At 42.9% G+C, this 13,503-nt stretch overlaps 1 protein-coding gene across 6 annotated transcripts in view; it reads left to right on the forward strand.

Moving 5' to 3' along the window:
• The first annotated feature begins 4,978 nt into the window (after window positions 1-4,978).
• The window catches only part of ryr1b (ryanodine receptor 1b (skeletal)), a 67,985-nt gene continuing 59,460 nt past the window's right edge, over window positions 4,979-13,503 (forward strand). For all 6 annotated transcript variants that reach the window (XM_018764375.2, XM_029255663.1, XM_029255664.1 and 3 more), the window contains exon 1: window positions 4,979-5,220. In XM_018764375.2, coding sequence (XP_018619891.1) covers window positions 5,173-5,220 — 48 coding nt within the window. In that variant the 5' untranslated portion in view covers window positions 4,979-5,172. The remainder of the gene's footprint in view (window positions 5,221-13,503) is intronic.

The raw sequence follows: 13,503 nt of genomic DNA on the forward strand, positions 1-13,503 counted from the left end.
ACCAAGCTGGCTGTTAAAGTACAGCAGGCTGGGCTACATGTTCAGGGAGACATCGACATCTCTTGGCAGGAGAAGGAAACTACAAAGTTCTGTGAATGTTCAATTCAGTTCAATTCCATCAATGTCATACAATTCAATTCCATTCAATTCAGTGTCATGCAATTCAATTCAATTCCATTCAACTGAATGTCATACATGCTCTTTGCACACGGTGACACCGAGTGCTGAAGAAAGGATCAGAAGAATAATACAATTACATTTACATTTACTCATTTAGCTTTTCTCCAAAGTGACGTACATCTCGGCAAAAATACAATTTGTGCATTACATTAAGAGAAAGAGACATGGCTGCAAACATGTGACTCTTAAGTAAACGTAGTTTGTTACCTTCCACTTGATGCATCGATGTTCATCGCTCAAGTAGGTGCATAAAACAGAGGACAGATGAATCCTGATAACCTCCTACCAAATTTTGTTTTTCTTCAATAAGATACACAAACAATCACATACAATGCCGGAGTAGTGGCTGTGTAAAGGCTTATCTGGGGATGCTCATGAAGTTACGGTGCATGAACATTTACACCATACATGAGCTTGAGAGACCATGGACAAAGTGAGCCTGGAAAAGGTGAGTTTTCAGACCCTTCTTGAATGTAGGCAAAGTTTCAGCAGTTCTGAGTGAGGGGGGAAGGTCATTCCACCACAACGGACCCGGAACTGAGAACCTCCATGCTTTACTTTTCATCCACAGGACCACCAAGCAAGTAGCAGTAAATGAACAAAAGGGTCTGGTTTGGGTGTAGTGGTTGATCAAGTCCTGTAGATATCTGGGAGCAGTTCTATTGATACATTTGTAGACAATAACCAGGGTCTTGAATTTTATCCGGGCGGCTATAGGAAGCCAGTGCAGAGAAATTAGTAGAGGAGATACATGGGAACGCTTTGACAAGTCAAACACAACTCGTGCAGTAGCATTCTGTATCAGCTGCAGAGGTCTTATGGCAGTAGCAGAAAGGCCACACAAGGGAGAGTTGCGCTAGTCCAGACGGGAAGTCACCATGGCCTGGACAAGTAGTTGAGCAGAGTCAATTGTGAGGTAGGGACAGATCCTGCGAATATTATGCAGGATGTATCTGCAGGACTGGGTTGCGGCTTCGATGTGCCGAGAGAAAGACAGACTCGAGTCAATCGTTACTCCCAGGCTCTTAGCCAAGGAGGTGGGTGAAATGAGTGAGTTGTCCAGTTTGAATAATAGATTGTGACAGGAGGACAAGCCAGCTGTGTGGGGAAGAATCTCTGTTTTGGAGAGGTTGAGTTGGAGGTGGTGATCAGACATCCATGAAGAGATGTCCGACAGGCAGGCAGCAATGCGTGCGGAAAAGTCTGATGCATGAGGTGGAATACAAATAAAAGGTTTTTCATACATTAAATTGCTACAATAACGGTGTGATCATTAAAGCTGTAAGTAAGTGAACTGGGCATGGAGGAAAAAAAAAAAAAATTTCACAACTGAAAGGAAAGGGAGGGGGAAAAAACCTCTCGGGGTCCAAATGCTGGCCCACCCTCACCTGGGCATTGTAGAATTAAAAAGCCTTTTAAGTCAATTTACAGGTATTTACTGCATAACACACACACACACACACACACACACACACACACACACACATTTTCAGAACCACTTGTCCCATACGGGGTCACGGAGCCTACCCGGTAACACAGGGCGTAAGGCCGGAGGGGGAGGAGACACACCCAGGACGGGACGCCAGTCCGTCGCAAGGCACCCCAAGCGGGACTCGAACCCCAGACCCACCGGACAGCAGGACCGTGGTCCAACCCACTGCGCCACCGCACCCCCTTACTGCATAACATTGCTGTTAAATGCTAATAACCGGATTTCCCGGTTTACACAGACACATTTCGTCCATCTTGGTATGTGGTCAACATGGGGCGCTAGTATCACGGCGGCTCCCTCAGGTCTCATCTGGGGAATGTTTGGCGAGAACACAGACTACAGCTTATAGAAGGGAAATAAACCGTAAATAGCCCCCTTCCCACAGAATGCTGTACTTAAATCTTTAAAAGTTTACTGCTGAATTTTCCTTGAGCCTCAGAAATTACAGAACTTTATTGCCGTTTAGTTAGTTGACACCTTTGCTTACGGTGATTTACCATATTAAGATAACAAACTTTACAGTAATTTACCTGTTTATACAGCAGGGTATTCTTATTGTGTCAATTCAAGTTAAAAACCTTGCTCAAGGGCTGCTGGTAGTGTAGTGATGCAAGCTGTCCCCTTTAGACCCACTGTTTGCAAGTTCAAATTCCACTGAATTATAGTATCCCTTGTGCAAGGTACTTATCCTAAATTGCTACAATATAATTTCCCAGGTGTATAAATTAATAAACAATTGTAGGTAGCTTAACCTTGTGCATTTCTTTGGAGAAAAGTTTCATATAAATGTAAGGGGACTACAACAGGGGTGGGATTTAAACCCAGTGCGTTCAGATTATGACAGCAGTGCTGAGCTCTACGCTACCTGCTGCCAGCCCATGTCAAAAACTCCAATTCCCAGAAAACATTTAAAGTATATTCATGGGTTGATGTGAACTTCTTGGCGCTCACTGAGCATGCCCAGTGAAGGCACGGCCACAGTGGCGAGAAACAAATACCCCGAGAGCTGCTGGTACTCCTGCCCTGCAGCCGGATGTGGTTGCTATGGGCGACAGGAGCGAGAAGGGCGAGCGCGCTCAGAGATGACACTTAGATGGAGATTGTGGAGGTGAGCAATATGTTCGTAGGGAAATTAATGTCTGCATTTTTGTTCTTGTCTTTATGCTGTGTCATGCACACATGCTTCTTTGGTTACAAAGAGGTGTTTTCGTCTGGCAGACTGACGCCAGGTTGTCTGAGTTCTGTTCTGGGGATCTGAGGCAAGGCAGAGTGAGTTGTTGGGTCGCTAACCTTGTTGTTATAGATGCAATGCAATGCCTTTAGGTTACAGAAATGTAGATTAGGAAAACAACAATAAAATCAAAGGACACCCTAAGATGCATCTTTACATTAAGAGAAGAAAGAATTTTAGGCAAATTAAATGGTAGATGGTTTAGGAAAAGGGAGTAACATGAATCAGGGTTCAGTGTATGGCTGCATGCAGGCTGCTGAATCTGCAAGCACGCACAAAACTGCCCATCAAAGAATAAAAAACAAGTTTATCAACTTTCCGACTGGTAAACACTCATAATGCAGGTAGGCAGTGCTGATGGATGAGCTGGAAAACACGGCGAAGTGCTTGTATAATGACTTTGCGAGACCTTTCTTCTTCTACCCGCTCTGCTCATTATGAGCTGTCTGTACCAGCGCAATGCTGCAGATGATGTTTTGTGGTTTTGTGGTTCTGTGTGTGTGTGTGTGTGTGTGTGTGTGTGTGTGATGTGTGTGATGTGTGTGATGCTGCCAGCTCAGTTCCCAACAACCACCACGAGGGGGATGCAACAAAATGACATCGCCTCACTCTCACCAGCATCCCTCAGGCTTTGTCCTGTGTGCCAAGGAAATTCTGGCAAACCCAAGTGAGATCTGTCATGCAATAGTCTGGTAGATACACAGAAAAAGGGTCTTTATCTGCCTGCCTTTAACCTCTTTGAGTTACTTTGGGTTTATATTGATGGAACTGGTTGCTGATGGCAGTTAATATTTCTAGTCTGTGCTGCACAAGTTTATCTGTCAGTCATTCCCTGTTGGACTCCAACAATTCAGTTACGTGAAATTCTTTAAATTTATTGATGCTGTATAAATTATTTCTTCATTTATTTTATTTTTTGCCCTTTCTAACACTGTCACATTATATTGTCCTGAGTTAACTTACTATTGTGCACTGATATTTCCTTGCAATTCCCTGTTGTAACATGATTTAGTGTTTTAGTGATTTAGCATTTTGAAAACATAGGGAGAAGAATGCACAGGTTTTTACAGGTACAAATAAGTTATACAGTCACATTTTGGATTTTCATAATATAGGTGACCCCAGCAGCTTGCGTGGATGACAAATAAACATTACAATGGTGAAGGGGTTTTTAAGTTTTTGAATATGGACTTCCATTCAGACACACAGCTTTTCTTTGTTAATGTTATACTGTTATCTGCAATTTTTTGCAATAATAAATGATATTAGGGGGGCGTGGTGGCATAGTGGGTTTGACAGGGTCTTGCTCTTCAGTGGGTCTGGGGTTTGAGTCCTGCTTGGGGTGCCTTGTGATGGACTGGCGTCCCGTCCTGGGTGTGTCCCCTCCCCCTCCAGCCTTACGCCCTGTGTTGCCGGGTTAGACTCCGGCTCCCCACGACCCCACGTGGGACAAGGGATTTCAGATGATGTGTGTGTAAATGATATTATGGGGTCAACCAGTATGTAATACATTTATAAAATATATCAGTGATGGGATGCAAAAAAAAAATCTGTTCTTCAAGTACAAATACTAAATGAGTTTGATTTGTTTGCTGTTTGATTTTCCTTCTGTGTTCTCATGACCTGTGCTATCTTTAATTACAGACAAAGCCCAGATGTTTAAATGCGCAAGTTACATACATGCAGGCTTGTTATATAGGTAGGCCAGAGCTGGAAGGTTAAAAAGTCAGCACACTGGGGCCAACTGAGGTGGCTAGCACTCTCCTGTCTGGAAACTCAGACCTCCCTGACATAAGTGGGCCATTTACAAGGGCGCCATGGAGGACTTCTCAGCAGAGATGAGCTGTTGGGTCAGCAGTCTTGTAAGCGTGCAGGGCAAGAACCTCCTGGGAACTGCTTGAGGGCTTTCCTTATATAGTCCCTAGGAGAAGAGGGAGGAGCTTGACCATGTGAGGGAGTGGCCCCATGCTTGCAAACATGGCCGTGTGGTGTGTGTGCATATGTGTGTGTGTGTGTTTTATTTATTTTATTACTGGGCTTTTTTTGCCTTGCCCCTCCCTATCCCCCATTCGCCCTGATGCCAAAGGGAGAAATGTGTGGAGTGCAAAGCCGTCCATCACTCCCTCTCTCACAGCCGGCAGAGCCACAGGAGCCCATGCTGTCCTCCAGCACACCCACACACACACACTGAGAGAAGGGGAGAGAGAAAAAGGGAAGGATTTTTTCATTTCTCCTGAGGAGCTGAGCTGCGAGTGGCCCTGGTGGTAGGATGGCGGAAGGAGGAGAGGGAGAGGAGGAGATCCAGTTCCTTCGAACGGTAAGTGTTGCCTACTCTCTCCCTTACCCACCGTCGCCAACCGTCACCAGGCCATCCTGCACGGAGCTGTAGTTCTTGTAGAATTCCTGGATGAAACTGTAACAAAGGTAGCCATACAGCAATGACTGGGATAAGAGGGCCCTTCACCCAACTGGCCTGGGTCCCATCACCTTGGTGGTACCTTTCAGGGTCTCCTCCTGCTTCCATGCTGCTAGACAGGAGCAGATGCTCTTCTTCTTGCCTGCTGAGTATTTTTAAACTCTGAATTCTCCAACTACTCTGGCCTACATATCAAGTGACTCTATCTTGTCCTCTTGCTACATGGTGTGCACTGTCGGCATTCAGCCTTTAATTTCGATGATGATGGAATTTCTGCCTATGCCATGCACTCTCCTTCTGCATATAGCAGACTGTTTTTTTTGCAACTAGTTTTCTATGTATTTATCATGTTAATTTAGTAGTGGCCCATTTGTGGATGGGGGGTCTTGTGGGTCACACACTGGAGGTCGCACCATAAGGGTAACTGGAACTGCAGGAAGCCTGAGGCTGAGTTTCACATCTTTGTCAGTCCTTTTGATGATCCTGAGGGGTGGGTGGAATTTTCTTTTTGTTTCCTGAGATTTCTTCGCTCTTAGCAGGCCGTGAGGAGACAGATGAGGGCTGCAGCATCTGCTGGCTCCATCATCTATTTTTACCCCAGTTAGGCAGAGCCCTGTTGAGGTCTGCGCAAGTGAGACGGAGGTGCGCACTCCCTTGCCTGGAAGGGACAGCTGGCTGAGCCTCCTCTCTGACTCTTTGTACTCCTCTCCCTCCCCTATCTGTATGTCAGCAGCTTGCCCACAGGCAGACACCAGAAGGGCCCAACAACGCACAAGCCATATTTTTATCCGAAACCCTACTTTCTGTGGAAAAAAGTTGCAAGGACACAACATACAGGAAGGACACAAGAAAAAAGGTTGGAAGGGAGTAAGAAAATCACATGAATAGAAATAATAGGTTAAAAAACCAACATAAAGGGAAAAAACCAATAGGTGAAAGGACTCTGTGCTGTTCTGTTTAATAATTTATTCACCACTCTTTGACCTCAAACCTGGAAATGTTTAATAACTTTAACTTTGTGGAACTGATGGGTTTGTCCAAGAACATATTGCCTTTCTGCTGAAAGAGCAAAGAGCACTCATACCTCGAGTTAGGAGATTAGATTTCGACATAACGAGATATTTCATTTAATGCTTCTTCATATTTATTCAAGTCAGATGCCATGACCACAAAATCAATCAATGACATTTGACCGAACGTACTATGGTATTTGGTATACCAATAAGCCTTCTTGTGTTTGAACATGCAATGGACAGTTCTTGATGGGTGCTGAGGTCCTTCAACAATTTATTGCTTGAATTCAAATGTAGCAAGCTCTTCCACTCAGTCTCAACCTTCATAAAGCATTTCTTTGCATTTATGAGGAGCGAATCTGGGTTTTGCACACCTCCCCCGCAGCGCAAGACATTAACATTTTAGTCATTTGGCATTTGGTATAGGGGGTGTGGTGGCACAGCAGGTTTGGCCTGTGCCTGCTCTCTGGTCGGCCTGGGGTTCGAGTCCCACTTGGGGTGCCTTGCGATGGACTGGCGTCCTGTCCTGGGTGTGTCCCTTCCTTCTCCAGCCTTGCGCCCTGTGTTGCCTGGTTAGGCTCTAGTTTGCTGCAACCCCACTCAGGACAAGTGGTTTCAGTGTGTGTGTGTGTGCATTTGGTCTACAGTACATGCACACACAACACTTCATTTAGAGTCAGCAGTGCACCTGAAACACATTTGGACTGCAGGAGTAAACGTACATGAACATGCAGAGATACGGGGGGGGGGGATTTATTTACAGGTTCGGCATATGTACTTGTTCTGGCTGTATGGGTTTTTTTGCGGTTTCTTTTTTATAAGTTTTCAAAATATATTTTTATAAACATGTTTAGTATTATATCTTTTATTAATTTTGTGTATGCATACATTTTTTGTACCATATTCCATAAGTTTTATGCGGTGACAGGGTGAGACGTTTTTTTGGCTTTTCACTCGGCAGTGTAATACACACTATAATTCAACTGAAAATCATGTCTTTGGACTGTGGGGGAAATTTGGGTACCTGGAGGAAACCCATAATTTGTCAAATGTACGCTATGTAATAACTGTGAAAGAGCTGAGCAAGCTTTATTACTATAAGAGTAATAATGTTCACGTCAATGGGATTTTAGAGAATATGGCTGTCAGTTTTAGGACTTAAGAACATACAAAAATTAATGGTAATTAAATTAAAATAATGTTAATTAAATCTTAGCGTCATAAGAATTTACCTAGTAAAGAATTTTTTAGAAAAACCACATTACCTTTGTAAAGAGGGAAGACTGCACTGTATTTATGACAAACTTGAAAGCAGGTATTTTTTTACTCTCCTTTATTAAACTCCACATTTGTAAGGACATATGGGGTGCAGCAGGTGAGCTTTTTGTTATGAGGTCAGTTCAGTTAATCAGTTTCCTTCTGCTTAACCTGGACAGGTTCATGGTGGCAGTAGGCTTAGCAGGTAGCCCTCAACCTCCCTTTTTTCTGCAAAAGTCTCCAAGTCTTATGGGGGGTGTCCAGGTGTTCCCAGGGCAATCAAGCGATAAAATCCTTCCACTCTGTGTTGGAAGTACCCCAGGGTTGTTTCCTAGTGGGATGTGCCCAGTAGAGCTTCTGCCAGAATCAACCAGAGGGCATTGTAACAATATGCCTGAACCACTTCAGTAGACTCCTCTCAATGTAGAGGAGCAGCAGTTCTGCTCTGAGGTTTACTGGATCACTAAGCTCCTCACCCTGTCATAGAGAGTGATACCAATGGTCCTGTGGAGAAACCTTATTTTGGCTGCTTGTGTTCATGGATTTTTCCGTTCGATCATTACAATGCTCATTACCATAGGTGGACGTTGGAACATAGATTGATTGTTAAAATAAAAGCTTTGTCTGAAGGCTCATCTGTGCTGACTAGTACACTACCTGCAAAGGTGCAGATGCTGCACCAGTCTGCCATTCAATCTCTTGTTCCACTTATCCACCGCTCGAGAACAGGGACCTAACATTCTTGAACTACTCCATTAGGGGCAGTGGTTCTCCCCTCATCTGGAGAGACCAACTGGCTCTTTCTCAGAAGATGGTCATGAACTCAGAAATGGAGGTGCTGATTTTCATCCCAGTTGCTTCAGACTCGGCAGAAATCTGCTCAAGTGCATGTTGAAGATCATAGTCAGATGAGACCAAAAGGTCAAAATTATCTGCAAACAGCATAGATGTCACCAGTTTTCTCGCCAATTAGATACCCTCTGATCCTCAGCTGCACCTCGATATCCGCCCTATGAAAATCACAAATAAGAGTGGAGGCAAAAAACATCCTTGACAGAGTGCAATGCTTAGATTGTATGGATTGGACTTAACACTGCAAATACGGACACAACTCACAGTGCACTCAAGCAGACTTTCCAAATTCCCAGGGCCAGTGGAAACTTTTGTGAGAACATTTTGCAACATTGACTCGGTCCAGTTTGTATAGGACCATGGAACTCATGCCTGATGCTTGGTTGGTACTGCACTTTACCCCCTCCCTTCATCCTGCAGGTCCTGAGCGCTCAGGATGGCTCAACATTGCAATTTTGGCATGAACCAGACTGAGCTATGATGGATACTAGCGATAATCCTAATCCAGTTAGGGTACAAAAAGTTATTTTTTGTATAGTCATCTTGGTCTTTATGAGGTACTTTTTGTCTAAGTTCTCCTCTAGGACTTATTTGCAAGGAAGAACCTTCCAGAAATACAAGGATCACGATAAATTTGAGGCACAACACCACGGGAAGACTTTTGATTGTCTGTTAAGGCAGTGTTCTCAATTCTGTTAGGTTGCTGGTAATAACAAGAATGATATACCAAATAACAGACACCATAATGGAAAGATCTCAAAGGTACTGTTGCATTTTCATGAATACAATACAAAAAATATATTTTTTTCTTCAGTTTTGGTTGAAAGTTATTAATTGTCTGTCAAAGTGTGGCAGTTCTGTCAGGTTTTGATAACATTTAAAAAGGTGAAAATAAAATACTATTTATTTGCATTGAGGAAAATATGCTTTTATTATCAACCTCTCTTTTATATGTCTTGAAAAAAGTGAAACGCTGATCTAGATTTTAGATTTAACTACATTTAACCCCACTGCCATTTTGACATGGATTTTATTTCTTGGCTACATGAATGTAAAATACATTGGAAGGAAGCTAAAGTTTTCAAATATTTTTGCTGAGCATTCATTTTTCATGTGTTTCAGTGGATTTATTTTCTTACTTGAATTGCACAGTGGTTCAGAGATCATTATAAGACATGCAGTACCACAGATGAGCACAATTGTGGTAGTTTAATAGCCCTAACATGCATCCACACAGGTGTTAATCCAACTCTTCTGACACTATGAGTGGGACATGCCTGGAAAACAACAGGAGCATCCAGTAGATAGATGGAATACGTATACTTCCCCCATCCGCAAACCTGGTTCTCAGTGAACTCTCCAGAAATTAAGGATGGGGGGTTTATGTTTGGAAGACAGTGTAAGGAATCACTGCATGGAATGCATTTTTAGTCATGAAATGGACTTTTTAGTGATGAAATGAACTGTATAGCAAGGAGAATGATATGGGTTATACCTGACAGTCTGATTTTGGGATCCTTGGGATTCTTTATTCCATGTGTTGAAGAGGCTTAGGAGAGAAAAACTGTGCATATTACTTTACCTTCTATGACCTGAAATTTTTTACTGTCTGAGTATTCGAGGAGGTTTCTGGCTTACCATCAGCAATACATTCACAACATTCGCAAGAGCACTCGTTGTGATGACATTTGCTTGCGGAAAATGTGGCAGCCATGACTGTGTGGTAGTGTACCTGTGATAAAAAGGTGACGCATGATGCTATGATACTCAGAGCTTGAAGTAGCTTCACTGACATTAGAATGACTCAGAATTTGTTTCTCCAGTGTAATCCTTTCTCTGATTACTTTTCAGTCCATCCCTTGCGGAATTCACTTTTCTCATAATCTTCCCTACTCATGATTGCTGACAGCGTTTCTTTGACAGTTATTAATGAGGTGCAGGAGAACATGTAGGCTGTTTGCCCCATCTGTACTTATACGTTATAGCCAATGCAAGTATAACATGGAAAAATGTGAGCATATGTCTGGGAAGGAAAGAACAACAAACAGAGGCACCTCAATAAGTGTTAATCTATGAAATTATCCTGGTCCAAGTTGCTGTGGAGGTGTGTTAGAAGTGTGTAAATCACCGTGACTTCATTTTGGATTAACACATCTACACCAAAAGGGGAACAGTGTGTGCAAGGTTATTTTTTCATCGTTAAAGAAACACTCTGACCTATTCAGAGCATTCACAATAAACAGATGTTCATTTTGTCTGTTAAAACCACATACATTTGGTAAAGTGGCTCATGTATTTCTGTTACCAACTGTTTTTTAGTTTTCCTGTACCATCCATTGAAAAAATTGATTGGTTTCACTCAGAACCTCTGAGTGCACTCTTTCAGAGGAGAGAATCTGAATAGCATATTGCTGTACTTTGCCATGAAAGAGGAGGATTATGAAGGTCGTGTACTCCACAATCTTCCACTACTGGATGTTTTGTAACTGTGATGTGCTGTTTAACATTCCTTTAGATTAAGGTTTTTCCAAACAGAAGTGTTTACATATCTCTTGACCACCAGTGTTGACTAATACAGTTAATTCTGCTTATTTTTTTATTGATTCATGAAATTATCTATTTATTCATGTGTTTGTGCATCATGTAAGCTTCCCTTTCAAATGCAGTTTTCACGTAGCTTCTTCTGTAGCTAAGGGGCAACATGGTGGCACAGCGAGTGGCATTGCTGTCTCACAGCACCTGACTGGTGTGAGAGGACATGGGTTCGATCTCTCTCAGTCTCTGTGGAGTGTGCGTGTTCTCCCTGTATCTCTGCAGGCTTGCTCGGGTTTCCTCCCACAGTGCAAAGACATGCTGCTCAGGTTCACCCATAATGTGTGAGTGACAGAGAGAGAGTGTGTTGCACTGCTTTATGGATAAATGACCCTTTGTAAGTAGTGTAAGTAACCTTGGTGAATAAGGTGTGTGGGCTCATAACACTATGTAGTATCTTTTAGAAGTTGCTTTGGAGAAAAGTGTCTGCTAAGAAATAAATGTAAACTTAGATATGGGTCAAACACATTTATCTTGTGTCCTCTAATGACAGTTTTTGCATACATCTTATTTATACACATTTGCAATCTTCTCAGGCTTGATTGACTTTACATGAATCATAATTTTATAGTTTGTGTTTTTCTTTTTAAGTAACCAAAGTGATAGAGGTTGTGTGATGGGTAATCCCCTTCAGAGCAAACAAGTTGGAGCAATACTTACCCCTGCATTCAAAATCCCTCCTCCTTCTTCTTCTCCAAGTGGGACTCCTAAGTATCCACTAGTCAGCAGTACAAGGGAATGTGTGTGTGACAGGTGCAGCTTCCTAAAATAGAAGGTCCAAGGGGGGTGTAGGCAGAGGGATTTGGGGTGAGAAGGAAGAGCAGAACTAGGGAGAATGGAGCAACAAGAGAAGAATTTATTAAGGAAATTTGTCATTGCAGGTGGGACTGAAGAAAGGAGAGGAGAAAGTGGAGGGGAAAGATCAGGGGAGTAAATGATGAGATAGAAGACACGGAAGTGGAGTGTAGGAGTGACAGACAGGGTGTTTGAAATTGGAAGCTGCACATAAGAAGGGAAGGCAAAACAGAATTTTCTGGAACTGAGCTAAAATGTTTCTCCAAAGTTAACGTAAATTGTATATTACACCTATACATTACATCACAGAGCAAATTTTAAAGTAATAGTCACAAATAATTTCTATTTCCCATTTATAAAGCGCTTATAACAGATGTTTCTCCTGTGAACATCCTAAAATTTTAACAAAACAGATCACATGTCTGATAAGGTAGAAAAAGCTAAGTACATTTTTTGCAAACGTTTATATGTAAATGGGGGGTGCGGTGGCGCAGTAGGTTGGACTGCAGTCCTGCTTTCCGGTGGGTCTGGGGTTCGAGTCCCGCTTGGGGTGCCTTGTGACGGACTGGTGTCCCGTCCTGGGTGTGTCCCCTTCCCCCTCCGGCCTTACGCCCTGTGTTGCTGGGTAGGCTCTGGTTCCCCGTGACCCCGTAAGGGACAAGCAGTTCTGAAAATGTGTGTGTGTGTGTATATGTAAATGAAGAGCATTGTTATATCATGAACCAATAGCTTAGATTATTAGTATATTAGAATGAGCTCAGCCACCTAGGACCCTTCTCAAAGGAGTATCCTTCAGTTTCTCAAGATAGTGAAGACTGAAAAGTAAGGGGTCTTCAGGGAATGTCTCTCCAATTCCCCTAACTGTGAATCATGACCTGGTGAGAGTTTGCTGTTTGCTTGCAGTTGAGGCCCCAGTAAAGTTAATGGTCAGTCTCAAATTGTTTCAAACCTCTGCCAAGGCAAAGCTGGGTGGAGCAAGTGCAAGTGAGTTCTTTTTGGGAACTGATGGGAGTTTCTACTAGCTTGCCACTGGGAAGCCACCCCCATTGCCCCCAAGTGTCTTTGTCCTGAGGTGTGATCCCAACAACTGAGCAGCTGACATTTCTAGGCAGGCCTATGTGGAACCAGTGCTCCAATAAATGTTGGGTTAAAGGCTTCTTCAAAAGGGCAACACTTTCCTCCCTGCTGCACTGATTTGTTTTGACTCTCATCCACCTTCTGTTTCTGTCACTGTCACGTCTCCATCTTCAGCAGCACATTGATTCATAAGCTGCTCAGAGAGGAGGTTCTGGTGATGATTCATCTTTAGGAGGAGCCTGAAGCAGAAAGGAAAAGAAAGACTGAATCTGGGTAGAATATTCCCTTGTTATGGAGTGTGGGCATCTGGACGTACCATTACTGGTCTGTTGCATACATTAAACAATAACACTGTTTATTTTTCTTTGATTTCAGTGTATTATGACCAGCATTATACTCATACAGCAAATCCATTGCACTCATTCAAGCTTTTGGAAGATACAAAAAGTGATCTACTATACTGAAGTAATTGTTCATTGATAAATTTCAGAAACTAGGTTTCTGTCCATTGAACCTATCAGCTACATAAGTGACAGAACCAATAGTTTGACCATTCGGAATGAGTCTTTGTTGACTTTTGGCCTTCAGAGTGGTTTCG

The sequence above is a fragment of the Scleropages formosus genome, chromosome 10, assembly GCF_900964775.1.
Source record: "Scleropages formosus chromosome 10, fSclFor1.1, whole genome shotgun sequence".
Taxonomy (NCBI): domain Eukaryota; kingdom Metazoa; phylum Chordata; class Actinopteri; order Osteoglossiformes; family Osteoglossidae; genus Scleropages; species Scleropages formosus.